The 27,874-nt window shown below is 48.0% G+C and overlaps 1 protein-coding gene across 2 annotated transcripts in view; it reads left to right on the forward strand.

Annotated features, from left to right (window-relative positions):
• Nucleotides 1–5,420: 5,420 nt before the first annotated feature.
• RXRA (retinoid X receptor alpha) overlaps nt 5,421–27,874 on the forward strand; it is a 224,881-nt gene continuing 202,427 nt past the window's right edge. For both annotated transcript variants that reach the window (XM_074973501.1, XM_074973502.1), the window contains exon 1: nt 5,421–5,525. In XM_074973501.1, the coding sequence (XP_074829602.1) occupies nt 5,498–5,525 (28 nt within the window). In that variant the 5' untranslated portion in view covers nt 5,421–5,497. The remainder of the gene's footprint in view (nt 5,526–27,874) is intronic.

Genomic DNA, 27,874 nt, shown 5'->3' on the forward strand with positions numbered 1-27,874 from the left:
AATAGAACCCAGGAGTCCTGACTCCCCATGCCTGTTTTAAGTACTTGGCCATACTAGGTAGATAAACTACATAGGCATAGCTATAGACAGACAAAGACAAATGCTCTTCTATGGCTTAGAAGTGATAAGGATCTTTCATAGCATTTCATGTCCCATACTAAGAGCTGACCATATAAGACAATGTGTCTTGCACTTTCTTGTTCTTCTGATTAAGTTGTTTCTAAAAGAGAGTAGGGTGCGGAGTCTTTTTGCCTAACTTCATTGTGGGAATGTGGTTTCCAGGATCAAAGATCAAAAATATCATGTAAATTTCACTTTACAAACAAGCATCGTCTGCCAGTTAAATGCTTCTGGGAAAAATAAACTGTTAACTTTGAATCTACAATGCTTATGGAAATACCTTTAAGATTGTTTTGGTTTACATTTGCAATGTGTCTTGTAGGAATCAGCAACTGGACTCAACAGGTTTTATCATTACTGTTGATTCTTTGTATTTGGGGAGTGTCTGGAGATCCCAGCTGAGATCTGGAGACTGTGCTGGGAACTGTGGAGACACACAGCGAGAGACAGCCATGCCCCAAGGAGCTTACAATTTAGAGAGATAAGACAGAAGAAGAGTGGGAGGGAAAACAGGTTTTTCAGGCTGTTCACCCAGCTCCTGCCTCGCCCCGTGCTCTGTATTTATTTAATCTGCATGTGTTTGGAACGAGGGAAGTAGAATACTGGGCTGAGGGATGGGCATTTTGTTTGCTATTTGGGATCTGCTAGCAAAATCCAAAGGTCAGAAGGGATTTGAGATGGTCAAGAAACTTTAGGATTATGAGTGCTTGAAAGGCAAGTGGAACAATTTCTAGGTATCTTGTTTTCCTGGGCAAAACAGTAACACTACAAAGGACAGGGGCTGGTGGCAGGTGGAGGTGGGTGGGCGTAATAGGGGACCCTTACTACCAGTGTCCAGTTTTAAAGGAAATGAACCAGATTCTGACTGCAGTGCGGTGCAACCCCATTGACTTTCATGGGGTTGAACTGGTCCGACTGAGGATCAGAGTCGGGCCCTGATGGGTTTAGCAAGCACAGTAGGCCTGTACGAAAGGTGTCATTCTGTTTTTTCCTCAGCACACTTTTCAGTGTAGAGCTGTCTCCCTGTCTGCTGCACTGTGTGTCCATTTCAGAGGCAGTGCATTAGGGGTTGCCAAGTTGAGGGAAATTTGCATCTGTGAGACAAAGGGAAAACAGCATGACATCTTTCAGACACTGAACTACCATGTGCACTAAAGGCATTGAGACATGTCTACCCACTGGTCCAAATTCTCCCTCAGTTAGATCAGTGCAACCACAGTGAAGTAGTTATAGCCAGGCAAATTTCCATAATATACACAGGGTTATTTCTCATGGAGACCTTATATTAGTTATTTCTTTGTTCGCTGTTTTCCTTAATCTGCTATAAAAGTAATCTAGAGTGGAAAATACCTGCTTTTTGCTCTTTATGTGGGAAATCATGGAACAGCAGGAAACCACAACAAGTCCTAATTTTGTTCCATCAGTCAACTCTGAGTTGCAGATGAGATCAAATAAATAAATCCCAGTAGGAAAAATAATCAAGACTGCAATTTTCAAAGCCACCGAAAGGATTTAAACACCCAATCCCCATTCAAGGTGGAGTTTGTGCTGGGTAGCACTGCCTTTACTCAGCTGAGCTTCAGACACTGCTAGATTTTATAGCAAGAGCCAACCACAGCGAATCCATTTCCCACTGTTATGTGAGAAACAAGAAGTCCCCAAACATGAGCAAATGAGCTGTTATCCTGCACCAACAAAAGCTGTGGGGTGTGATTCATACTGTCCCTAACTGTGAAATTAAAAATAAATTCAAGGCATCGGGGAGACAACCAATGATGATCAGAGACCAAGAGGCACGGAAGGTGTTTTGCAGGACAGCTCCCTCTTAGACAGTGTCGGAACTCCAAGAAGCCCAGTGCCAAACAGACGTACAAGCCAAAGGCCCTGAAAATGGATCATTTTTTAAATTATTCAAGTCTTTACTAAAAAGTGCCAAGACAGAGTTCAGTGTAGCACAGATCAGCCTGATGCAGGTTATTAAAGCACATTAAAATTCATTGCCGGGGGGTGGGGTGGGGGGAATGGTTTGTAACAGCATAAAAATATCCTTGCCACCTTCTGGCATCTCATGGAGACTGCAAATATGGGACCTCATCTGGCAGCCTTCTCCAGGGCAAAATTCCCATTGGCAGGATCACTGGAATAAGGACTGCAGGATCAGACCTATTGACACTACAATTAACGTTTGGATTGCACTCTGTTGGGCTGGTTGGGGGGAAAATGTAATTTACTGTAAACAGCTTGCTAGGAGAAACATACTAGATATGAAAATGTGATGTTTTATAGTCTACAAAGGTCTGTTTCCAGCAGTGGCTACTGTGTTATTGTGTATCTCAGCTTTAACATGGTGTGGGATGCACCACTGAGCCAGATCCTCAGCTAGCGTCTCATAGGGGTGTAGCCTGCGTACACCAGCTGACGGTGTAACCCATTATTATCTACCAATCTACCTATATAAACATACACAGATTCGTAATGGGCCAATTTTTTCTTTCACTGACACTGATGTGACCCCAGTGGCTTGAATAGAGTTTTCAGTGGTGTCAACAAGCACAGAATTTGGATATATTGATCTACACACGCACGCACATTTACCTCGCTCATTTCTGTGGCGAGCCCGAGGTTTGCTGCCCCTATAAATGAGTTCAGCCCTTTTTAGATTAGTGCGTTTGGACACCATTGATTATAGCTGACTTCCGATTCGGAGATGTTGATCTCTGCCCTTGTCGTGTTGGGTGTCACACACGTGCATGTATTAAGTGTCTGACTTTCCCACAGCTGCACCCAGAGTTCGAAAGGCTGGACCTGCTCTCCTCTAACAATCCCACTCCCGTTTGTTACTATTTCCACCCAGGAGTTAATATAACAAACTCCGCCATAAAAATTGACTGGGAGATGAAACTTGACACGCAAGGTCCCAGCCTGGGAGCAAATGATGTTACCAGTTATAAACGCACACACACACCAATCTGTTTGGCCCTGCTTAAATTACAGGAACAAAGCATAAAAAGGAGTGCACTGCTTTATTTTGTTTTTCCTTCTACAGCTCCCAATGAGTGCCAGGCTGCAGCCACTTGCAGCTGACGGAGAATGGTTCCCGCTGGCATTTTTCATTCCTCTTGTGATGTATTGCTATCGCGAGCTATGAAAGGGACGGAGAGGGAGGCCCCATTCTGTTCACGGTCCCAGAGCTGGTCCACATAAGGATCCTGGGGATTAGTAGCAGTTTGCCCCTTTGGTGTGATCACAGTCCTCCTGCCCTCTGGGTAGAAGGGAGGGTGAGTGCCTGTCCCCTGACAGGGATGTGCTAAAGAGGCTGCAGGAGGAGTTGTTAGCATAGTAAATTACCTTAGCCTTTCTCTATCCTTGTCTACAGGGGCTCAGATACCACGACGGGCACAAGATAGACAGACAGACAGACAGACAGACAGACAGACAGACAGACAGACATGCCATGACAGCAGTCACCCTCGCATACATTTGCAACCTGTCCTCATTTTAGACTTAAATTTCGTTCCATCCCCCCAAAAGTCAAGGCCTGATCCTCAAGGCCTCCCGCACTCATAGTCCTTGTTCACATGAGTCTCCTTCAACAGGATCAGTCAGGTGAGAAGGGGTTGCCAGGTTGGGATCCCCTGGTGTTCTCCTACTTGCTCTTGTAAATGGTTTGTCTCTCAAATGTAGGGCCATTCACCTGAGTTCATACAGCCTGGCCCTCAGTCCAATACCACTTCAGGCTACCTGTGCTATCATGCCACTCATTCCAGGCCCCCGTCCCCACAGCTCGAGAGCAACTCCTACCTACGGAACAAACCTACTTGTTATGCACATTGTGGTCGTCCAGAGTGCGGGTCGATATGATGCTTCCTATGCTTTACTCACAGTCGAGTCGTTCCAGTCCGTCAGGTTACTAATATATGTTCTTAACAGGCTGAGCGTCATTTGTTAAAGCTGGAGACACCCCAACATATTGGATATGTAGCACAGACAGTTAAAACCAGAAGAAGGCCGAGGTGGGTTTGCACCCGAGAGGCTGGAGTGGGCATGTGAGCTCTCAGGAGCTCTGCACACCTACCATTAGTTATTGACTTGTATCTCCGTTACAGGAAGTGAAATAAAGCATGTTTAAGTAGCAGGAGGGTCAGACTAGATGATCATGATGGTCCCTGTTCTGATCGTAAAGTCTATGAGACAACCTGAGTCAGAACTCACACTTGGCTCTTTCCAGAGGGGCAGGAGCTTGTTCCTGTCTTCCTTAAGCCTGCACTTTGTGACTTGTGTCAGTTACTTAAATGTGGTTTGTCATGTGTGCGTGCATGAATCTATGGTAGATCGACTGATCATTTGAACAACCGACAGACAGACGGACCAGCAGATCTAGCCTATTTACCCACCCACCAATTTTCTCTATAAGGCTGAGAGATTTGCAGAGCTGCCTCCGGAATATGAACACTCCAACCTCCCGTCAAAATCAATTCCTTAGGCAGCTTTGAAAATCTCAGGCCAAAGGGCCCCATCTTGCATCCTTTACTCTCAGAAGTAATCCCATTGATGTAATTGGCTCTACTCAATCACCTTACTAGCTACTTAGCTGTACAAACTCGAGTTTCAGGACAGGGTCCAGCCTTTCTAACCCAGACAAAAAGCCCCATAAAAGCACTGAAGGGAGTCACTCCAGCAAGGGCTTTATCTAGCAGCATTTACACAACAGAGCAGGTCCTTTATCCTCCTCCTCCTCCTCCTCCTCAAATAAATGTACCTGTGAGCTGGCACTTTGCCAGCCTTTGCCAGTAATAGTCTTCTTTAAATCCTGCAGCTTTGTTAAATTAACATTTGCACGCATAAGACCATTTACTATGGTTGTTCTTCTGATCCTAAAGCAGCCCCCTCTTAAAACCCCCGCCCCACCCTCAAGGAAACTAGTTGAGGACAGAAGCACACAGCCGCCAACCCTTAAGGTTGGTTAGTTGCAGACTCCCAGCGGGCAGCGCCGTCGCTGCTACCAGGTTGGCCCTCCCGCTCCCCCTTGGCGGGGTCCCCTTTGCATTGCAGCTTCTGTAGTTGGAATAGAGAGACACAGAGACACAAGTACTTTAGTTACATTGTTGGGTGAGTTTGAAACAACTCCCCCTGCCTTGGGCTTACACACACTGTGGCTGGATTTCCTATCCCCCCCCCCCCCCGCGCGCTCCCGGGCTGTGTGCCTTCTGCTGCTGCTTATTGTTAAATCCATGCAAAGCTGCAGTCTTTGATTGTTTTTTTGCCTCCCCCCCCCCAGTTTTTTTCCTCTCTTTTGCTTTGATTTCTGCGCGCGCGTGTGTGTGTTTTGCCTCCACCGATCTTCACAAATCGTTCTGGCATGAGTTAAACACCCGATATGGACACCAAACATTTCCTGCCACTGGGTGAGTTTGCTTCAAAGGATTCTTCTTGCCGTACGGCGCGATGTCTTGGGCTTGAAACGCTCCAGCTCGCTCGGGGTTTGGGGGGGGCAAGCGGGGAAAGGAGAGACGGTCGGAGAAGTGGAGGGAGGAGATGTGTGTGTGTGTGTGTGTGTGTGTGTGGGGTGTCTGAGAAAAGTGGCTTAATGGCAGCGCTGATCGTTTGATCCGGGACACCCCCGTGCCCCCGTTTCCACAGGCGATTGCAGGCAGGCCGGCTGGCTGGAGAAAGCTTGTTTAATGCATGGGGACGGGAGGCATTTGGGGTGAACGCTGCCGCGTGGAGAGTTGTTGTCAGTTTCGCCGACTGCCCTCGGAAGCCTCGATCCTTGTTTGTTCGGTTTGTCCCGCTTTGCAAGGAACAGTTTTAGCCGATGAGTGTCTGGGGTTTTTGGTTTTTTCTCTCTCTCTCACTCTCCTTCCCCCTCCCCCCCCCAGCCTTTTTGGGGTAAGACAACGTGTCGAGTGAGCTTCATTGTGTTTTGCAGAGGGAAACCACAGATTAAACTACTGCTCAGGAAGGGGGGGGGGGGGGATTTGATTTTTTTTGGTTTACAAAGCGAGGTGACCCTGGGTTGGAAATGTGGGTTGCGTCGTGTCCTGGGCGCTTGGCAGATGGCAGGGGGCTGGCATTGCGTTGAACCCGCGCTGGCGTGGGGCCGGGTGTGGGGGGGCAGGAAGAGAGGGGAGATTGGAGAAGCTGGAGACATTTTTAGGGAGCAAACTGCGCGCGCGAGGGAGAGAGATCTGCGAAGGAAAGTGACAGTCGCAAGCGCTATTTTCAAACGTGGGACCAGCTACGGCGCAGCCAGAGCGACAACAACAAGGACTCAAGTTTGCCTTCCAAGTGGCTCCTCAGACTCCGGCCACAGGTTTGGGGCACAGAAGCCAGCCCCTTCCGCGTTGTCCCTTTAAAAAGAACACGCAGCTCTGGCGTGAAAGCAGGGTGTTCGGTGGGTGACATTTCGAGGGGCGTCCCCCACTCCAGACACTGGTTTGTTTTGTTTTGCACAAGAGGGCTGTGGCTTTGCCTTGCCTTGAGCGAATGCTCTGTTTTATTTCTGGAGCAGTGTTTGACATGTCACCAGGCCTTTTTTCTTTTCTTTATTTACTTCTTTGTTTGTTTCATCCTCCCCCCCCCTTTTTTTTTTTTTTTTTTTTGCTTTTCCACCCCTCTTCTCTCCTTCCTCTGTAGGCATTTGCAGTGTGCCGTCTGGCAGAGATAAATTTAATCGCTGGGGTTAAAGGTGCCTGCCGGTTAAACATTGACAGGCAAGTGTGGACCCAAAAGATGTATTTCGGTGGCATCTTCCTTCTTGTTCCAGAAAATATGGGCCACACCTGATGGTTCTTTGTTTTTGTTTTACTGTGTTTTAAATGTATCTCCAGCTGGATTTTGCCAACGTTTCTGCAAGGGAGTCAAGTCTTGGCTTGTAAGAGTAAAAGCTTCCTCGTGTCTCGGTTTCAGGAAAGTGCCGTGGTTTTGCACTTATCCTACAGGTCAGCATTAAAAAAAATTATATCAAACTCATCTGGGAGAATAACTCTGAGCTACAGAAGCAGGGAAATTCACAGCTCAGATGGGGTGGGGGGGTGCAATTCTGCTCTCATTGAGCTCAATGGCAAAACTCCTGATGATGTATCAATGGGCACAAGATCAGGCCCTAAATTCCATCTCACCTTTTTACCCCCAGGTTGTATTAGTGGGGCACTCGGGCTGGTCACACACATGACATGAGCTACAGCACCTTAGCCCGATGCAGGACAGTGAGAGCAACTGTGCTATCCTGAACTCTGAATTCTCTTGCCTTTGCTTGGTTCATATCCGTGCATGGCCCCTTTTTTAAAGAGTCGCCGTTTTAATTAACGCAAGCCTCTTTTTGTACGGCGGAATCAACAACAAGAAAAGCCGCACCTTCCGTTCGCCCATGCGACCGCTGGAGCAGCCTCAGCCCTGCGTGCTGTGTCAGGTCTTCTGGACCTGATATGGTCCTAAAAGTCACTGGGGTGTTATTGCCGCGTGCAATTGATTTTGATGGGAGATAAAAATGCCCCCGAAGTGCCCAAGTGGCTGTTCCAAGTGGCAAGATCTCTTTGCAGCTTGACACCCATAACATCTTCCATTTTCAGTCCAACAGATTTATTTTTTTATTACCGTTATTTTGGGGTGGCGCAACCCAGACCATTAAAAAAGCACGTTCTGCCGAGTACTGTGATGCTCTCTCTCTCTGCCTTCCCCCAACACATGCCTTACTTTTATTTGCAGCCCTGCATGTTATTTACGCTTCACGTTGGGAGGCACCGAGGCACTCGCATGGAAGACAAAGGCAAAAACCTCCACTGACTTCCTAAATCGATACTTGTGTTTTTCTACGGTTTTCTGAGATATTTTGATGGCCGGGTGCTTTATGCCTTAAACAAAATGTAGTGTTATTAGAAATTTGATCTCGAGGGGGCAAAAACATGTGGGACCAGGCTGATGACTTGTCTAAGGATTTTTACCCTGCTGCAAATGAAAAAAAGTTGATTTATAAACTCATTTATAAATGTTGGGGGCAGGGCCTGGTTCTCTGCTATGGAAATTTGCAACATACACTCAGCCCATCAGGATCTGTCTAGTGAAGCATTCAGAGGAGATCAACAATGCCAGCTAAACACATTAGCTTTCAGTAAAGGGGCGGGGAATAAAAGCAAACCGTGACTGTTTATTAAAAGATTTGTCCGCTTTCAGGAGCTGTTTGAAATGGGAGATCAATGTTAGTGACTTGCGGGTGTTAAAAATTCCCAGGCTTTACCCAGGAGCGTTTTCCACCTGCCTTTGTAAAAGTTTGGTTTGTGTGTAGGGCACCAGGCTCAGACTGGGGAGATGAGGGTTCATGTTTGGTCACAGAGGGCAGACGCAGAGCTCAAAAAAGAGAGAGGAACCCCTCGGAGTATCGGCCAAGTCCTTCCCAGTGAAATCAGAGTGTCTCATTGGGACCGGGGTCGTCTGCAGCTCTGTGGAGTCTGATTGGTAAGGAACAGGGAGAAGTGACTGGAGGCTGACTTTGTTGAGCATAGGACTGTTTTAGAAATACTAGCGGGACAGTGGGGGAAGCTGGCGGTTGTAATCAGAGGGTGAATTACGGACAAAAAAGTTTGTGCAGTTCCTGTATTCCCTGCAAACCATAGGGATCTTAGTTGGATGATCACAGAGAACACATATTGGTAAAGGGCCCAAATCAGGTCGTGGGTACTATGCAGTCCCACTGAAGACTCCTTGGGGTTCAATTTGGCCTAAAGAGGATCAGTAAGTAAAGATTTCTGGCCAAAAGTTCTGACCCCAGTGGCACTCGGGTAACCCCACTGTTGTCACCGGTGTAAATGAGGGCAGAGCTGGGCCCATTAAAGGTTGCAATCTAATGTACCTATCTAAGTACCAGTGAATGCCATAAAGAAACTCCAATTAGTGCACCGTGTGCCAGTACATCTTCTAACCGCCGCGGGGTTCTGAGAACGGTCCCTTGATGCTCTCCAGGTAATACCAGGCCCTAAACTTCCCCTCCAAAAGTCTTTCAATGGCTAGTATCTCAGGACTCCTAATATCTGCTGATATCTCAGTATCTGCCTCCCTTCCCATGACTGCCTTACCAAGATGGCTGTGCTGCTCAGGGACACTGGAGTGGATTATTCTCTGGAGTGAAACTCCCACATACCTCTTGGTACACATGGGCCTTCTTGGTAGCTGGCTATAGATTTCATCTAGGTATGAAATGGCCAGGGACCTTCCTACTTTTGGACTCACCCCTTTACATCAGCCATGCTGCACTAGCTCCCCAGGAGGAGAAAAACAAGAAGATATTATCGTGCATGCTCTCGGCACAGGCTGGTGGGACGAGATTACAGACATTCAGGCTGATGGTATGCTTTGGGTTACTTTGGTTATGCTCTAGCACTAGGCTGAACTAGGACTTTATAAATACCAAAATAGACAGAGTTTGATAAGAGAAATACAGATGCAAAACTAATCTCTGTTTTTGTTTGCTTGGTCTATGTCTGAACGTTACAAACCGATAACTCTTGTACCTGCTTCTATTTCATTGTTTCATGGATAGATAGGAAAAAAATCTATTGTGACTAGTCAGCTGTACCTGTTTTTGCGGAACAGGTGCATTTAGGACAATCACACTTGAGCATCAGGCTCTTGGAGGAAAGAAACAGTTAAATCTGAGGCTTTTGTTGAATCCAAGGTCAGTTTCCCGACCAGAGGTCGCAGAGTGGCTCAGTTCGTTTGGTTTCAATGTTCATAAAGTCCGTCTTCCCATCCCATCGGGGCTGTTCAGCCAGGGACAGTTGCAGCTGCCCAAGGTGTGGCTTTATTATTGGCTGTCCAAGAAACTGTACAATCAAAATAAGCAGAAGTGTCAGGGAGGATTACCAAAAAAAAAAAAGGGCAGGGTTTTGTTTTGAAGGAAGGAATGTGGTAGAGAACAAAGTGCTGGGGAGAATAAGAAACTATCCAGATTGGGTAAAGGCCACCAAGTGTGTAAACTTCTGGACAGCCTATGCACCTTCATCTTGACTTGCTTATATCCGTGTTAAGTGGGGCCTGGTCACCATCCGAGACTGGTCACTGGGCAGAATTCTGTGGCGGATTTCGTTATGTGAACAAAAGGCGTCACAGAGGAGACACGTCAGACTGATTCCTCCTGTTTGTGGCCCCAACTGTATCCTGATACACTGTTAATGAGCTGGAAGATGTGATGTAGCCTACAGCTGGGTGGAAAATGAGGGGGTGGGGGAGAAACCCCCAAAAGGTTAAAAATTTCAAAGCTGTTTTCATTTTCAGGTTTGTGAAAAGGATGGATTTAGAATGTGATAATTTTTTTTTAAATGTTTTTTGTTTTCTTCTTTCTCTGGGGAAACTTTCCTCCTTTTCCCTATTTTGCTGCTGAAAAAAAAGGAGGGGAAAGAAAAAAGAGGGCAAAAGAGGAACCCCTTCCTCTGCAAAATGAAAAAAAGGTTTTTGTCAGAAAAAAATGGAGAAAAATGTAAAAAAACAATTGGCAGAATTTTCGATTTTGAGAAAAAGGCGAGTTTTTGACAGGACGTGTTTTTATTAAAAATATTTTTTTCCTGGATCTTGAGACAATTGAGTCTTCATTGGGTGTGCTTGTAAATAAAAGGAAATCCTGTGACCTGGACAAATAAAGGTGCTTAGCATCTCCTTGAGGTGATGGAGCCCAGGATCAGGCCCTCAGGGGACTGAGATTTGCACAATAATTCTTCTGTTCAGCTATTTTATCTTTGACTCTAATATGGTGCCAGACCTCCCGACTTTACATATGCAAAATAAGTTGGAAAGGGGTTTTCGTGTTTATAAGACGCCTTGGTTGGATTCAGATCTCTGCTATACATGTGGAATCAATTCCCTGAGGGTCAGTGGACTCCACATTTACCCGGGTATGAGAGAGAGCAGAATCTACCCTTCTCTTATTAGGGGCATTTTATTTTATTTAAAAGAAAGAGACACAGAGCGGAATCCACAGAATTTTAGTTATTCATTACAAATATTATTGTTGGCATTTCCATCCTGTTCGCAGACCAAGGGAGAATCAAAACATCTTGCTGGAGAAATATACCACAACGTTGTCCCGCAACCTTTTGAATGCAAAGATAAATATTTTTTTGAGAAACAGGTTAAAAATACTCTGTGTCGAGGGCTGTGGTAGGGGGGCAGGTTCCTCGCAGCCGTGGTTCTGCCACCCGTCTGCATTTTTCGTGGCACCGTTAACAAAAATAAAGAAACAAAGCTATGTTGGAGCCGATCTCCTTGCAGGAGCGGGGCAGGGCCTCTGGCTCGAGATGATGTCACGACCCCCCCGAGACCCAAGTTCACAGAAGTTCTGGAGTCATCCAGATGTCAGGGTCATGTTACATTCTGGGGCAAAGAAAGCCCTGGAAGTCAAGAGTGATTCCTTACACCGAGAACGTGCAGGGTTTGGTTCAGGGATTGCCCTTTATTTACTAGGTGGGGGGGGGGGTGTTTTGGTAAAAACTAAGATAAGGAGAAAGCTCACTTGACCCCGTGCTTGATGTTGGTCTGCTGGATATGCCAGTGGCCAACAACTTAGCGTAAGGCTGTGAAGTTCTTTCTGGGGAGCTTTTGTAGCTGGTCAGTACGGCAGGGCAGCTCTGGTGTTTATCAGACAAATACACCTTCAGGTACAAAGGCGTTTACCCATTTTTGGTACCGTTTGTTAGGGCTTGAACTTTTCTGATCCCCAGCTGCTCCGCTCCAAGCGCTGCCAATGCACCTCCCCACCCATGAGCTGTAGTACCCCAGAGAAGTCCAGTCTTGGTGCCTCCTGAATGCAGGCTTGCACCACGGTGCTGCTGCTGATCTGTGTGGTGAAATCAAATTCTTCTTCCACCAGTGGCATGCACCAGGATTTGAACAGAGGGCCCCGCTGATGAAGGGGATTGTGCTAATCCCCAAACTCCACACACTTGCAGTCTAATATCCTAGCCACTAAACCACGCTGCCTCTTATAGAGAATGGATGTGCATGGCTCAGTACATTGAAAACGAGGCTGAGGGAAGTGGTGTATATTGTAGGGGACACTCCTTTGTGATTAGCTGACCTAGTAGGACTTTTACTATCCACTTCCATGGCCCTCAGCACCATTGTATGTGAGCATCTCCTAGACATCTTCAGAGCACCCCTGGGAGGTGAGGAAGTATCGTTATCCCAATTCTAGAGCGGGGGAAACTGAGGCACGGAGCAATGAAGTAATTTGTCCAAGTCTTACAGAGAGGTTGAGGCCAAACCAGGAATTAAACCCAGATCTCCTGCGTTGTTTAATGACAAGTCTATCCTTCCTTTCTGAAGTCTGGGATTTTATCAATGGATTTTCATCAATCGGATGAAGTGAGCTGTAGCTCACGAAAGCTTATGCTCAGATAAATTTGTTAGTCTCTAAGGTGCCACAAGTACTCCTTTTCTTTTTGCGAATACAGACTAACACGGCTGCTACTCTGAAACCTATCAATGGAAAGGCGCTCAGCAGAACTAAGCCGTGTGTCAGTGCAGAATCCAAACCAGGGAGAGGGTTCCATAATGTTTCCTAAAAGACCCAGGTGGGCTTTAAACCTTCCCATAACTACCAAGTGATGAGGAAGCTGCCTGGGCTGTTTTATTTTGATTGTTTTTGTCAGTAGGTGCCATATTTTATTGCATTTAAAGACCAGATTGTGGGATAGCTCTGAACATTTGATATACACACACAAAAAGCAGCTTTCTGACATTTTCCTCTTTGAAGGTCTTTTATTTTTCCCCCCTCCTACTTCTCAAAGAAATGGAGATGGGGGAGGGAGGACAGAGCAGAAGAGACCAGAGGCTGCGTCTCTCCAAAAGCTTCTCAATGCGAAGGAAGAGCAAAGCAGTTGAAGGGAGATCCACAAATAAGAATTTAAAAAACTCTACAAACTATCTCTCTTCTCCCTCGCGTGCCAGCAACTACAGCTGCTTGAAAATCTTCCAGTGGAACATTTTCCCATCAGAAAATGCTGCTTTGTTAAGATCAAAACTTTCTACTGGAATGTGTCTATTTTGACAAAGTTTTGTTTTGGGGGGAAAACCCGCCCAGAAAGGAAGCATTTTGATTTTTCATTTTGAAATTACTTTTTGTTTGAAAAATTATATTCCAAATGCTAATATAACATTTTTTAAAAAAAATCAGAACAAAATGCTTTACCGAAACGCAACATTTGGATTGATCCAAAATGAAATATTTCAGAAAATTTTGTTTCATGGGACATTTTTTTAAATGTTCTGAGTCGGAACTAAAACAAATGTTGAAATGTCGGCATTCCCTGGGGAATGGAAATTCCGGGTTTTGACTAGCTTTCCTGGCAACTGATCAACAGAAAGTGAAGTGGCATTAGAAAAGAAGATGGGGGCAGGTACTGGATGTGCTGAGCCGACATTCTAGGGCAGGGGGGTTTTCCCTAAAATGTGTCAGTTGTTCGTGCTGTGGTTTGAACACGTTGCCAAGGGATTTTTTGGTCTTCTGGCCCGAACCCCCTCTTTTTATTTGAAGTTGAGTTAAACAAACGTGGGCTTGCGGTTATGGAAGGCCTCTTGACTTGGGGTGTGATTCCAGTTCAGATAGGACTACTCACCAGCTTAAAATGATTTATTAGTATCATCCCATTCTTTGTCTTACAATAGTGTCTACATTAGAGGCCCCAGCTGAGATCAGGGCTGCATTGTGCAAGGGGCTGTGTGTACGCATAGTGAGAGACAGTCCTTGCCCTGAAAAGCCTACAGCCTAAATATACACGAGATAGAAAAAAGGTCAGAGGGGAAACAGAGGCACAAAAAGGGGAAGTGTCTCCTCAAAGTCCCACAAAGCCACTCAATGGCGGAGCTGGGATTAGATCCCAGGGATGAGTTTCTGGTCCCGTTGAAGTAACTGGCAAAATTCCCGTTGACATCAAGAGGGCCAGGATTTCACCCCAGGTTTGTTAGCTCCCAATCTAGTGCACTAGGTATAGGCCGCACTGCCCCGCCAGTTAAGTGCGTGCTTTAGTGCTGTGCTGGATTGGGGCCTATGCATCACCTTCTACTGCATATGTCCAACGTCGTTCAGCTCCATTCATTTCTGCTGGTAAAGAGCTTTGAGAAACTGGGATGGGAGACTCTGGAGAGGGCTCCGTGTTCATGCTGGGCCCGATTCCCAGCACTTACACCAGTTTCACACGGGAGTGACTCCACTGACTTTGATAGAGTCACTCCTGATTTAGCACGGTAGTGAGCGAGAGGTGAACCAAGCGGAAATGTTAAGTTTGGCAGAGTCCCTGTAACTTGGGTATGTGTGGGGACAGCCTGGCTTTTTGGATTCCCCAACAACAGCATCTGCGTTGAATACGCTCTGGTTAGGCATGGCGACAGGGGTTATTTTTCTGGCCCCCTCCGCTGGCACCTCAGGCAGGTTTTTGGAAACAGAGCAGGGTTCTTTCTGCTCCACCTCACTGTTGAGAGGAGGGTCTGGATCTGGAGACTGAGCTAAGCAGAATGAAATCAAGGGGTGAAATTCTCCCCTGTGCGGAGGAGTCACAGCAAGATCTAGGCAGCACTTGCCCCCTCAAAACAGGGCAACATTTACACTGAGGTTCTAGATCCTTTCGTCCCTCCCCACGCCCAATCAACATTGTGCTCACATTGGCCTTCATTTGGAGCTCATCTACACTCGTGTAAACCCAGAGTAATCTCTCTGAAGTCAATGGAGATACATGTTGGTAAAATTGAAATCAGAATCAGGTGTATTTTTTGAATTGCGGAGAACGGTGAATAGATTTTGGTGTGTGGCCTGGCAGTGCTTCCAACTCTCAGGACTTTATCATGAGTCTCATAATATTTGTTGTGTTTCCTACACACCCACTCTCTGAGGTTAGGTGATTGTGTGAGAATCTTGGCTTTCCTTTAAAAAATGAAGTAAGTTTCTATCCCGTATGGCTGGGGAGAAACACTTGAAAACATGAATAGGAATGAAAACGAACAGCTCAAAAACCAGAAGGCAAAGGGGAAACAACCAACCACTGTATTATTTTATAAAATTCTCATGATCTTTAAGCCAATCTCATGATTTTGGGGGGCCTGATTCATGACCTTTAAATGCTTGGGGTTGGCCATCCTGAAACTAGCTATTGTTCCTGACGATTTTGCAACGCTGCTGGGCAGTAAAATCTTGTTTTGGTTAGTTAATGGAGCAGGGAAGCCTCAGAAAATACAGAGGGAGAAGATAAGTGCAATTTACCAGGTGTCACCTTTTTTTTACGGAGTGACTTTTCTGATCTCAACCTCACTTTTTAACTTGAAGTGGAAGAAAATGTGGCTTTGGAGACCTTTCTGGCTAATTACTTGCTCGCTGGGGCTGCCAGAAGGAACTGCCAGAATCAAGTTTGTCGGATGGATTTCCCATCACAGTTAGCGGTCAGGTTCCTTTATTGTTTGCATATTTGGATTTGGGTCTCCTCTGAACCGTGCCCCTTTTCCTTCTATTGAATTGTGTGTGTGATTGCGGCTGAGCAGAGAGATAAAAGGTGCAGGGCTGGTATTTGTGACCCATAAAATGGGAACGGGATTCCCATCTGGTTGTTACTTTTCATGGCGTCTTTCTCTTTGTGGAGCCTTGGCTTTCTATCAGCTTTTATAGACTTTCAAGAAAAAGAAAGAAACTGGGTGTGGGGAAGGATAGAAAAAGGGGGATGAAAACACGAACCCAAAGTCCCTAACGCATCCCCGCCCTTGGAGGTTTACAGCTCCGCTCAGCTTGCAGAGAGACCCCTTTTGTATTCAGAGCTGCCAGGAATGTGAGGGATGGATGTCGTCTAGTTTCAACTCTGGGGCTCTCAGTATTAAGTCAGAAGCATCCTCTTATAATTACATATTTGGCTGAAGGTTAGTGCCGGAAAGTTTTTCCGTGGACTGTTTCGATGCAATTTCGTCATGGGTGGTGTGTGTCCCACCAACACATTCCAGAGTCAATGATACAATTGCAGAGGTTGGTGATAGGAGGGTGAGCCATGGGAAGGTGCTGGCATAAGGGAATAGATATATGTCCAGGTGAGATCTGAAACAGAGAGAAATTCGGCGGGGCTGCTCCGCATTGGCACAGGCTGCAAAGGAGAGGACTCACACACCAGCAGTGGCGACTGTGTAGCGGGAAAGAGAGCAGGCTGGCCTTAGGGGAGCGGAAAGTGTAGAAGGGGCTAGAAAGAAACCTGGCAAGTGAGAGGTAGGAGCAAAGCCATGGAGAGCGACGTGAATGAAGGCAGTTTGGGACTGGATCCTGAAGGGAACGGAGTCGCTTGGGAATGACCCTGAGGTAGCTGTACTTCTTTGTACACGGGAGAAGGCAGGCGGCAGCAGTCGCTCCACGGGAGAGCTGCCCAACTTGAGGCCGGAGGGGCCAGAGCCAAGGTGAGAGAGAGCAGGACGGGGCGGAGGAGTGTCCCAGGGATGGGGGCGCTTGATCTGCAAAAAACAACCTCACCATTTCGTTCTCCCGACCCCACTCCCATCTCGAGGAGCAGCCGTGAGGTGAGGCCGATCCTTTCATTTGCCTTCGTTCGCTGGGGCATGTGCTGCTGCGCTTTTGAGAACCCAGCACTGGGAGCGCCCGAGGGCATCCCCCTGCCAGCCAGCCGGGCGGGTTGTGGGAGTGAAGGCTTCATCTGGGAGTGAAGGCTTCCCCTTGCCACAGAGGGGTGTGCTTAACGCAGAGCCTCACACCCCACTGAGAGCTGTATTTACCCCTTAATTCTTCTGTGTTTAAATGCGTGCATCGAGCCCGCTTGATCTCCTCTGGCCGTGCTTCAGGTTTCCAGTGAAAAGCGTTCTCCCTTTCTTCATCCCTACAGGCGTGTTTACTACAGGTGCCTTTCTTACTTCCCTCTGGTGCCAGCTGCTCTCCGGCCTTGCCCCTGCTCTTCTGTGCAGGCTCTGGCTCAAGGTGCCCATCTTCTGCGGGTCCCCATTACTCCTCTGCCCCAGATATTGTGCAGACGACCCACCTGGCAAACAGGCAGGGTGGGGCCATATCACCTGGGCGCAAACAAAGGCAGAACTCCTCTCCTGCCCCGTTTTTATTAGACCCGTGGCTTTCTTTCTTTGCACCAGGTAGCTGCAGGTGCTTCCTTCAAGCTGAGCCCCAGTCTTCCCTGATCTGCTGTGCATGGTTATCAGCCCCTTGGGCTGTGTTCAGTAGTGACCACTCCTGAAGGTGAAGGAATGGTTCCTTAGAGATGCACGTTGGTGGCTGTAAGACTGGGGGTGGGGAGGCACTGGGGGAACGGTGAGGTAAAGACAGGGCTTCCGAAGAGATGCAGAGGACCCTGTGATCCAAACCATCCTGGTCCCAGTGAAACTTCAGCCACTTGAATAATCCTCTTGGAACCTGTACCTGAAATCCAGCCCTAGCATTTGACCTGCACTTATTCAAGTGTGACTTTCAATTGATCATGAAAATCCAGTGTGATTCACCTGGCTTTTGCCCTCCAGCCTGCAACATGCAAGTCTCTCCCTCTCCCTGTCCCCTTCCAAGTGTACCTAGTGTGAGAGAAGATTGCTCTCCCATGCACCCTCCGAATTCTTAAAGCAAGACGGAGCTCACTAGAGCTAATCTCCTTGCTCCCCCTGCACGATCCCTTTCAAATAATAAATGAAGATAGGTGGCTCGGAATTTTAAATTTCATTCCCCTGTTTTTTAAAGTTAGTGAAAAGAAAAGAAAAATGTTTGGGGGATAATAAAGGCGACGGTTATCTGTGGCTTTGTCTCAGCCCAGAACCCACCCGTGCGCACGTGTGCGTGTGTGTGTGTGTGTGTGTGTGTCTCACAGACAGTGAAATTGCACCCTAGAGTTATAAAGCAATTGTCTAGCTCAGCTGCAGAAATGAGCATGAAATGGTGCAGAAAGCAACTAAATAAAATTGGGTAAGGCAGATGCATGAAAATAATGACATCTATATACTGGAGTCAGACACGCTCTCTCTCTCTCTCATACACACACAGAGACAGATAAACTTTTACAACAGAGCTGGCATTTATTTTTATAGAAACTCTTAAAAATGTAAATTTGTTTAGTTGGGTGGTTGTTTTTTGTTAACAGAAAATACATGTAGTGGGTGAGCGAGTCATTCCTATTTCGACCCCCCCCCCCTTCCGATTTCCATTCTTGTTTTCCCTTTTTTGTTTTCAGAGCTGGATTTTTATGCTCAGTCAAACATTCAAACGATAACCTTTGCAACTTCATTTCCCTTTTGCTGTGGCTGCACTGCAGACTCGGGGACCGCTGGAAGCGGGTGCTGGTTAGCAGTGGCGCGCCAGGTCCAGTGGAAATTAGGTTTCAAGATGCTGTCATTGCTTGCTCTCTCTTCTCCTGGTCCAGATCCACAGCTGGTGTAAAATCCCTTAGGTCTATGGGAGTCAGTGGAGCAGAGCTGATTTACACCAGTTGAAGATGAAGTGTGTGCGTGTCTCGGAGGTGAAAATCTGGTCTATGTGTGTATCTGGTCCAGAGGGGGTGTTATATGTGTTGTATGTGTGTGCCGGGGATAGAAATCTGGCTGTGTGTGTGTGTTGGGGACAGGAATCTGGTCCTGTGTGTGGTTGCGGGGGTGAAAATCTGGTTGTGTGTGTGTGTGTGTCTGGCCCCTGTGTGCATGTTTGGCCCTGTGTGGTGAGGGTGGGAATCTGGTTCTTTGGGTTATGGAGAAGGGCTGGCTTCTCACCAGGGGTAATCAATTCTTTTTTTTTGTCAGGGTCCAAATTTCTTGCTCAAGGTATAGTCAAGGTCCAGACTTTCAGAGAAAATAATACAAAAATACTAACAATAACGATAATAATAAGTAAATAGAAAGATTTCGGGGTCCGTTCAAAACCATGTGTCTGGCCCGTGGGCCGCCTATTGCCTGCCCCTGATGTACACCCCTGTGAGTGCCGGCCCAGTCACATAAGGCCAGTGATCACCAGGCCGGTTACAAATGGTAACTAACAGGATCAATGGACCAGTTGGAAGTTCAGCGCCAATTATGGCATGAAATTAAAAACCCAGATCAATGCAGCTCGTTGTGTCTGCTGCCCCCCCCGCCTCCCCCCCAGTTGTCCGCTCTGCTGAGCGCAGCCGGCTGGTTGCTATAGCTGTGGCTGCAGCAGCATCGCTCGGCCTTGGCTGAGATGGGCAAGCGGGCAGTACCAGGGGGCTGCTGTCCTGTGTATCATTTCTATTGACCGAGGTTACAGCAGTGTCTGGGAACCTCCCTCAGGGATCATTGCGCTAGGACCTGGGTAACTTATGCAGTCCCTGCCCTGGAGAGCTTGTAACTCACTAGCCCAATGACCATTGGTCCAATGACCAGACCCTGCTGTTGCCCTGGGACACCCCTGCAGTGTAACCCTGGGTGCAGCAAAGATCCATAAGGTCTGATTTCCAGCCAGCCTCGGCCAGCTTCTGTTCTTTGCTTGTCTGCCCCACTGGTCATGTCTGAGCACCCTGGTATAAACCGGTCAGCCCACTTCCACTTTTGGCATGCAAACGACGGTGGCACGTCCATTTCCTTAGACGCAGTCAGTCACACGTGCAAAAACGGAGGCCTGTAGATTTGGCCTGTTAAATTCGATGAGTCCTGATTGCCAAGCTCAGCATTTGCATCGTTTGGTCATCAACAAGTCCCCCAAATAAGCCCACCTTAGTTCTTCCTATTCCTGCTCCCCCACTTTCCACTGAGCCCCTTGCTAAGTTTCATCCTCCTAGCGACTGCCTGCCTTTATCCTCAGACCGCTGTCCAGAAGCCTTTATCCTTAACGTGGGCATGATACCCTCTCTTCATTAGCTCTGTGGAGGTTTATATATTTCCTGACATTGTCTGATGTTTCACTCATTCTGCTGCGAGATCCCTCACAGGATGGGAATAAGCAGCTAATCTGACCACCCAGAAGGCCCTTAAGTGAAAGTCAAGTTGGATTCTGGCGGCCAACTGCCTGCTCTCCCTTTCCCTCTGTGCCACCCCAGACCTCGGGCTGGCACCGAGGGACGTGTTTACCGCTCTCTGTGGGAGGTTTCTTGGTAGCTCCAGCTGGCGCAATTACAGCGTGGTGTTGCCCACTGCATTCCACCCCTCTGGGCTGCATTTCGCAGCCTCGTCAAAGAATCGCATTTGCTGTGCTAATTCTGACCCAGAAGGCTGCCAGCTCCTTTAGGCCCAATATTCAGCCTAGCTCAAGAGTTGCTTTGACTTGGTTGGAAATGTCCACGGCTGAGCTATTCAAAAACGACCAACCCCAAGAACGCTGTTCTCGGGAGGTTTAAAAAGTCAAATAAACCAGGCACTATTTTTGGACCACCAAAAAAATAAAAAAACCCAGGGTCCATGTTTAAGAGCTTTGTCTGCCGCCTCTTCGTCACCTACGGTTTCCATTGTTTCAGCGGGGTTGGGCCAATTTACGCCGTTGCTCCAGCACCGTCCAGCTCTGGGAACCTGTTAATTTGGACTCCTCCAGAGACACAGCATGGACGTTTTGGGGGGGTGGGGTGGCAAGAAAGCATGCCGATGAAATGAAGCGGCTTTGTAAGGTCCTGGCATCTGTGTCTGAGAAACTCAGGATTGTAGCGGGGTGCCACGCGTAGGGCCAAGTCCTCCGCTGGTGTAAACCAGCATAGGTCCATAGAAGGCAATGGGCCAGATCCCTAACTGCTGTAAATCAGCATTTCTCCATTGAAGTCAATAGGTCAGATCTCCAGCTGGTGTAATGTAGTGTAACTCCATTGAAGTCCAGGGGACGGGTAAATTGACCTTAGTTCCATTAAATTGGATGGGGCTAGGCTGAATTATACCATATGGGAATCAAGCCCTTCGTTTCTTTACAAGGGCTTGATCCTGCTTTCATCGAAGTCAATAGGCCAAATCCTCAGCTGGTGTCAATCAACATAGCTCGTTGACTTCAATGACTGGGGCTTTAGTAGGAGTAGATCCTACATTTACTGGTGCAGGATCAGCATGGTGTATTCAAATGGTGAGCTGATACAGCACTCCAATAGTGACAAACCCATGGCTGTACGCTCCCCCTCACATCCCCTGGTTATAATTGTCTTCCATTCAGAGTACACAGTTGGTATATTGTGGTTGCGATTTGTGCTTCCCCCTCTGCTAATGAACACAGAGGCATAGTTAGTCCTTTATTTGCCCACGTCAGAGGCCCTGATTGCTCCCTTTCATGTTTGTTTGCATTCCAAGGCAGTGTAAAATTCAGTCTCTGATTTCCTGTTGGTCGGACCTACCCCTCAGGTCCCAGATTAACTGCTCAAGTGCATTGTCCACCGTCTCCCAGCCAGATGCAAAGAACACAGATTCCATTGGCTGCACATAATCGCACATTGTCTGCTCGCCCCCAAAGCAAACAGCGCTGCAGAGCACAGGATGCAGCATGAATGGACTTTATCCTTGCCTGAGCTCTCTCTCCGCTAAAGAGGGCTCTTTGAAGAGTTACAGAGAATGAGATCTCTCACAGAACACATGCTAAGAAGTTTTCAGGCCGCCAGAGAATGCTGTCATGTACAGTGCACGAGCAATGGTATTGATGGCAGTGGAGTTACGTGTACGGAAAAACAGTCTAGGGCGTAAATCAGAGGAAAGAAACCTAGGAGAAACATAGCTGTGCTGGGAGAGATGAAGGTCTTTCCTCTACGTTCTTCTGCCATCCACATGACCTTCCTGTTAGCATAACTAATACCACCTCGCTCTTATATAGCCCTTTCCATCAGTAGATACCAAAGTACTTTACAAAAGAAGTCAATATCATTATCCCCATTTTACAGATGGTGCCACTGGCTTTGGAAATGGGACTCACTAGCACGTTAATAAATATATTGGAGAGCCGCTTAGCCAGTGCCCCCGTGTATGTTGTGCTGGGCCCTCTCCTTCTGTAGCAATCCTCGGTGTATCACAGCAGATGTTCTTAGGTACCCTTGGGATGGGAGGGAGTTATTTCCCCATCCCTGTAGCCCAGTTCTAAGGCTCTAGTCCCTTTTGCAGTAGTATTTTCAAATGCAGCATGTGCAGCTGGATTGTCCAAAGAGCTCACCGTTCAAGGTGTACCCAGTGTGCTGAGCTCTTTTGAGAGCCTGGCCACTGATTTGGGTGCCCAAAGGGAGCTGAGCACTTTTGAAAACCTGTTCCCAGGTGCGGGTGCTGAGCCCTTCTGAAAATGCAAGTGATGAAGTGCCAAATAGAAAAATCAGATCTTGCTTTCATCCCCAAAATCTCCAAATGCTTCACAGAATCTATCTATCTATCTATCTATCTATCTATCTATCTATCTATCTATCTATCTATCTATCTATCTATCTATCTATCTAGCCTGCCTGCCTGCCTGCCTGCCTGCCTGCCTGCCTGCCTGCCTGCCTGCCTGCCTGCCAGGAATCACTTTTCAGCCACAAAGGAAATGCAGCCACTTTTGGATAGCAGTTGTTTAACAACCCAGAGCAACACTGCACAGCTCTTTAGGCCAGGGGATGGAGAATATTGAGTCCAAAGGGGAACTACAGGAAGAATTTAGACAGGAAGAATGTGGTCGTTCAGATTTCACCCTTGCTTATGGGGAAAGAATCAACAAATCTTCCATGGTAGTTAGTGGCCAGATCCTTAGTTTTACGTTAGCCGAGAAATGGGTTCCATCCTTAAAACCCAGAGGCACCAATTCAAGATTTGCTCTAGCTTTTCTCTGCCTCCTTCGGTTTTCTTTCTATGCCCAAATGCTGCTGCTACTCCTTCTGAGAGCTTTCCCATGTACAGCTGTTCTCACAGCTGTTTCATGGACACTGCGTTACTGCCCCAATTACTCAGAGATGCTGGGTAGCAGGCCGGATGTGCTGCAGCAACGTGGGTGCTGGCAGCATCTATAACAAGAGGCTGGGTCCCAGTAGGGGGAAAGGTGCCCGTGGGCGAGAGCTGGGCCCGAGTGTCTGTGTGTGTAGCGACGTGGAGGAGGATTTATTGTCAGCCTGTTGCAACAAATCCGGGATTGCAGCTAACAGACACAGTGACTATATAAACTCCACACCCATCCAAGCTGTGGGACTAAAACTCTGCTCCTTCCTACCCAAAAGCCCAGACCGCTGCTGCTTGAGCAGAGAGTGGTGTTGGGCAATCCTCCGTCTGTCCTTCTGCCAAGCAGCAACTCCTCTGAAACACCCCCAGGGCCTGATTCCCAGTTACACAGAGGCCCTTTTTGCTGCGCTGGCATGTGGCAATGACCCACTGTGAATACTTCTTGCAAAGGGGCCTCCCCAGTTAGTGTAAGAGCTCTGTGCCAGACATATCCCAGCTCCCAGAGTAGAGGGTGTGTCGGGGCATGGCCAGAGTGCACTGCGTCATAGGTAGTGTCTGTCTCTCAGAGCCCACAGGGGGACTGGGAAATGAGAGTGTAAGTTAGAGCAGCCCTGTGGCTACTCTAATTTACAGTGGGGGCCAGGCCCAGAGTACAGAGCGTGTCAAAGTGGCTTCAAAACCCCCAGTGCAGAAACAGAGGAACCAAGGATCAGGCTTGCAGTCTGCGCTGGGCAGAGCACAGAAGCCCCAAGGTCTGCTCACTCAGTAGGAGCAAGCTGTTGTAGGATCAGCTACTGTCCCTGACATGCCTGGGCCATGGTTCCCACTCAGCGTGCCAGCTGTAAGGCAAACCTTGCACAAATCCCATCCTGAGCCGTGTTTGACACTCGGCTTCAGATGGATCCCGGTGAGTGACTGAGACTCAGAGACAAGGCGAGGCAACCAGAGTGAGTGAGCTTTGCCTCACGCCTGAAGCTTCCGCGTCGGGGCGGTTCAGGGAGATGCCTTCCTGACTCAGCTGCATTCCACTCGGGACAGGGAAAAGCCAGCCAACCTGCTTTCCCACTGATTCTTGGGACCTCAGTCGCTGGAACTCAGGGCAGGGTTTTCAGCTGCTAACGAGCTGCCACCAGGGGAGACTGGACAATAAATAGATCCCAAGAAGCCTTAGCTTTACCTTGGTTGGTGTCCAATAATGCGCTTTACTCAGTAGCATTGTGAGAGGAAGGATGGCTTAGTGGTTAAGTACTGAGCTGGGACTCAGGGGAGTGGGGTCCAATGTCCATCCCTACCACAGACTCCCTGTGTCACCTTGGGCAAGTCACTTATATCTGTCTGTGCCTCATATCCCCAGCTGTAAAATGAACTCTCTCTACTGTCTAGACTGTGAGCTCTCTGTGGCAGAGTCCACCTCTTACCATGGGAAATGCCTACGACAACATTCTTCTAGGGACTACAGTCATACAAATATTAACAAGAATTAGGATAGTGAAACTTCCAGTCCACCTAAAAGGGAGAGTTGGTTTGAAAAAAATGAAACTGTGTTCACCCCACTGACTGTATCCTTGCAAATGAACAAGGTAGAAGCTAGTCTACCTAAAAATAGCGCATTTGGTCGCCTGTATAATTATTCGTATGGAAATCATCAATACATCATGACTTGGCAGCAAATGATCCAATATGATGCCTTATTTCAAAGCCAGCTTTCCATTGACTTATGGCATGCTCTTCAATGTCTAATATTCTAGCAGGAGTTAAAGTCTGAGCCGGCCATGGATTGGTGTGAGATTTTTGTAATACCATTAAAATCGGCAGGGTCGACAGAATTTATTCTACTGAACTGATTCAGCCTTGCATCGGCTCGGCCAAAGTAAGAAATGAAATTGACCTGTAGTGATTTGCTGACTTTATTATTAAGACAATGATTTCACTGGCGTGCTAGTAATTAACATCTGTAAATGGTGCTGAAATCCTCCAAGAAAAGGCTCTGTGGAAGTCTAAGGAATTATCATGGTTACTGTTCACACTTCTGTTTTTTATTGTATATTTCATTGTGAAAAAGGTGAAATCCTCTCTGTGCCTTGAAAGAAAGCTAAGAAGGACTCTCCATCCATCCCTGACCCTGTCAGGAGCTGTAGAAGAGGAATGCTGTACGGGGCTATTCATCATTTCAATTATTTTATTAAGAGTACAGAGTGTGCTTGGCGGCTGGAAGAGATGGAGCCCGTGGGATGCTTTCAGAATTGTAAATACTGGCTTATCATTACATCACCTGGTGTTTTAAAAACTGGTGTGTGTAGCCCTACTGAAAGGGGCTGTATTGACAACCCTGGAGACAGAGATCTCTTCTTTATCCCGAGCCATGTGCTTGAAGGCCCCTCACCCTGCTATGTAGGGGCTGCATCCCAAAGAGCAAAAGAAGAATTAAGTCTCATGACCGCTCAGTTCTTTGCCTCTCTCCTGAGGGATCCAGTCAGTGTCACATGTGGTGGTTTTTTCTGTGGTGTGGACAACTTGTCCACTACACACAGGACTGAAACCTCCCAAACGCACTCCCCCGGGCGCTGCTGAGCAGCCATCAAAGCAGGTCTTGACTTTTGCGGCCGGGTCTTCAGCTAGCGTGAATGACTTCAGTAGAGCTCCACCCCCCAGGCTTGTCTGACCTGGGCTGGATTTGAACTGGAAGCCTGGGGATGTGTGTACAGCCTGTGCCATGCAGGAGGTCAGACTAGACGATCACAGTGTAGAGCAGGGTGGAATGGTTTTGCGAGCAAGAAAATCAGCTTCCATAAGGGGAGGGCTAAAGCCCGTGGCAGGAAAGTGCCCTGTGGACTTTGTCAAGTCAGAGGGAGACCTGAACTTGGATCCCTTAACTATTTCATGGCAATCTCTTTCTAAAGGCCAACAGGAAAACAGCAGGCAGTGGCCTCCTTTTGGGGCTGGCTTCTTGCTCCAGGCTGTCATTAGAGGACTGTGAAAAGGGAGGTAGTTAAGGCAGAGCCTCCCCTCTCCTGTTGTGTCAGCGCAGTGAAATTGAACAGGCCAGGCAGCTTTCAGGAATGTCTGGGTTACAGCATGAGTGAGCCTCTTGCTAGACAGAGCACATTCCCTCCTGGTGGATTTCAGGTTCTTCCTCCACTGCCCCGCTTGGCCTCCCAGCCATGGCATGGAAGGAAGGGGACGCTTTGGTGGGGCCAGAATATTCAGGGCTAGATTCATATTACAGCGAAGGAGGACTTTAAAGAGCTCACAGGTCGTCATCCCCAGCGTCCCTAATGCGTGTGGAGCGTGCGGCCCTTTCTGTGGGTGGCGTCAATACAATGGTGACATCCCGAGGTTAAATGCGCTGGCTCCATCTCTCGTGTCCCTGCTCATTTGAGAGGCGGTTCCCCACCCTCCTTCTCCTTCCTCCCCGGCCAGCGGCACTGTAAACAAAACCCTTCAACACCGTATGACGCTCAATGATAAACTTGGTTTTTGACTGCGATTGACACTGGTCCGGCCTTAGTGCGGAGGGTTGGACCGGATGACCGTTTGGGTCCTTTCCAGCCAGATGGTTCTGTGAGACCAGACCTGACAGCGTTTCATAGCTGGCTGCGATACCCCCTTGGGCCTGTTTTATTTGCGCTCAGCAGGATGAGGTGCCGGCTCCCCTTGACCTCAGAGACTCAGACACTTGAAGGTCAGAAGGGACCATCATGGTCATCTCGTCTGTCCTCCTGCACATCACAGGCCACAGAACCTGTGTGTCCGACGCTCTCTAAACCCACAAGTGTAGCCTGCATTCCACATCTCCAGGAATTAACGGAGCCCCTTGCTACTGCGTACATTTATTACAAGAAAGGTTGGAGTGGGGAGGGTGTTAGTCCACTTCCTGGTGGACAAGCCTCCATGTCTCACGAACCTCCGCCTTATTTGGCAGCCTCTGCAGAGAGGCTAGAGAATGAATGGGCCACACAGACCGAGCGCCTTTCTCCACCGTACAGATGGCTCCTCCATGGTTCAGGCATGTTGGCTGGGAAAGATGTGTGCGAGGACCCGGTCAGTAGGTCCCCAAGCATTGCAGCACGGACAAGACTTCAGTTTTCAGGGCTGCCACTCCAGCTCCTTTCCCCTGGTTTGTTTTGGCCCCTCCTCGCTTTACAGAGGTGTCGGGAGGCTGCTAATCGTGTTTCCTTTGGGTGAGTCCAGTGGAGGGCTCTAGCAGATTACACAGGCCAGCGCTGCTCACCAGAGTTAGCGTCCCGTAAGACTTGGAACGTGGTTCTAAGGAACATTTCCGAAGGCCGTGCAGATGTTAAAGCGAGTTGGACTGTGTGTGGGGGGAAGGGGGGGGGGAAATGGTTTAAAGTTAGTCCAGGAAACTAAATCAAAAGACAGCTTCCCTCTGATGCTGCGGCCAGTTGTGTTGACCATCACGGGGGAATCAATCAATTTGCAGCAGCTGTGGACGGCTCCATGCGTCCGCGGGCTACACCGCTCCAACAAGGGAGGAGGCATGCTAGCATTTAAAGGGCCTGAGTCATGTGAAATCCGTGACTTTTGTCTGTTGCTGAGCAGAGCTCGCCATAGTTGCGTTTGGGAGGCCAAGGAGATGGGAACATCACGAAAGTATTTATCATCAGGCTGAACTCGTACAATGTTCACACGTGGTTTTTCCCAGGGTCCCAGTAATTGCTGATGTGCCTGGCTTTCCTCTAGGTTTAGTGCTCAGGGGGAGTCAGTGGAAAAGCTCCCGTACGTTTCAGCAGGCATTGGGTGAAGTCCAAGGCTCCCTATGGATGGGAGGAGGTGCAGAAGGGAGAGCCAGATCCATGTTGAGCCAATCCCAGTGATTTTCTGCTGATAGAGCAGGCTGTAATAAGCGTGCTTGTGGAAGCCGTGTCACCGATGGGTGTGCCAAATTAGTGTCATTGACGCTGGTGGGTTCTGCGGTGCAGGT

This window comes from Natator depressus, chromosome 16 (genome assembly GCF_965152275.1).
Source record: "Natator depressus isolate rNatDep1 chromosome 16, rNatDep2.hap1, whole genome shotgun sequence".
NCBI lineage: Eukaryota > Metazoa > Chordata > Testudines > Cheloniidae > Natator > Natator depressus.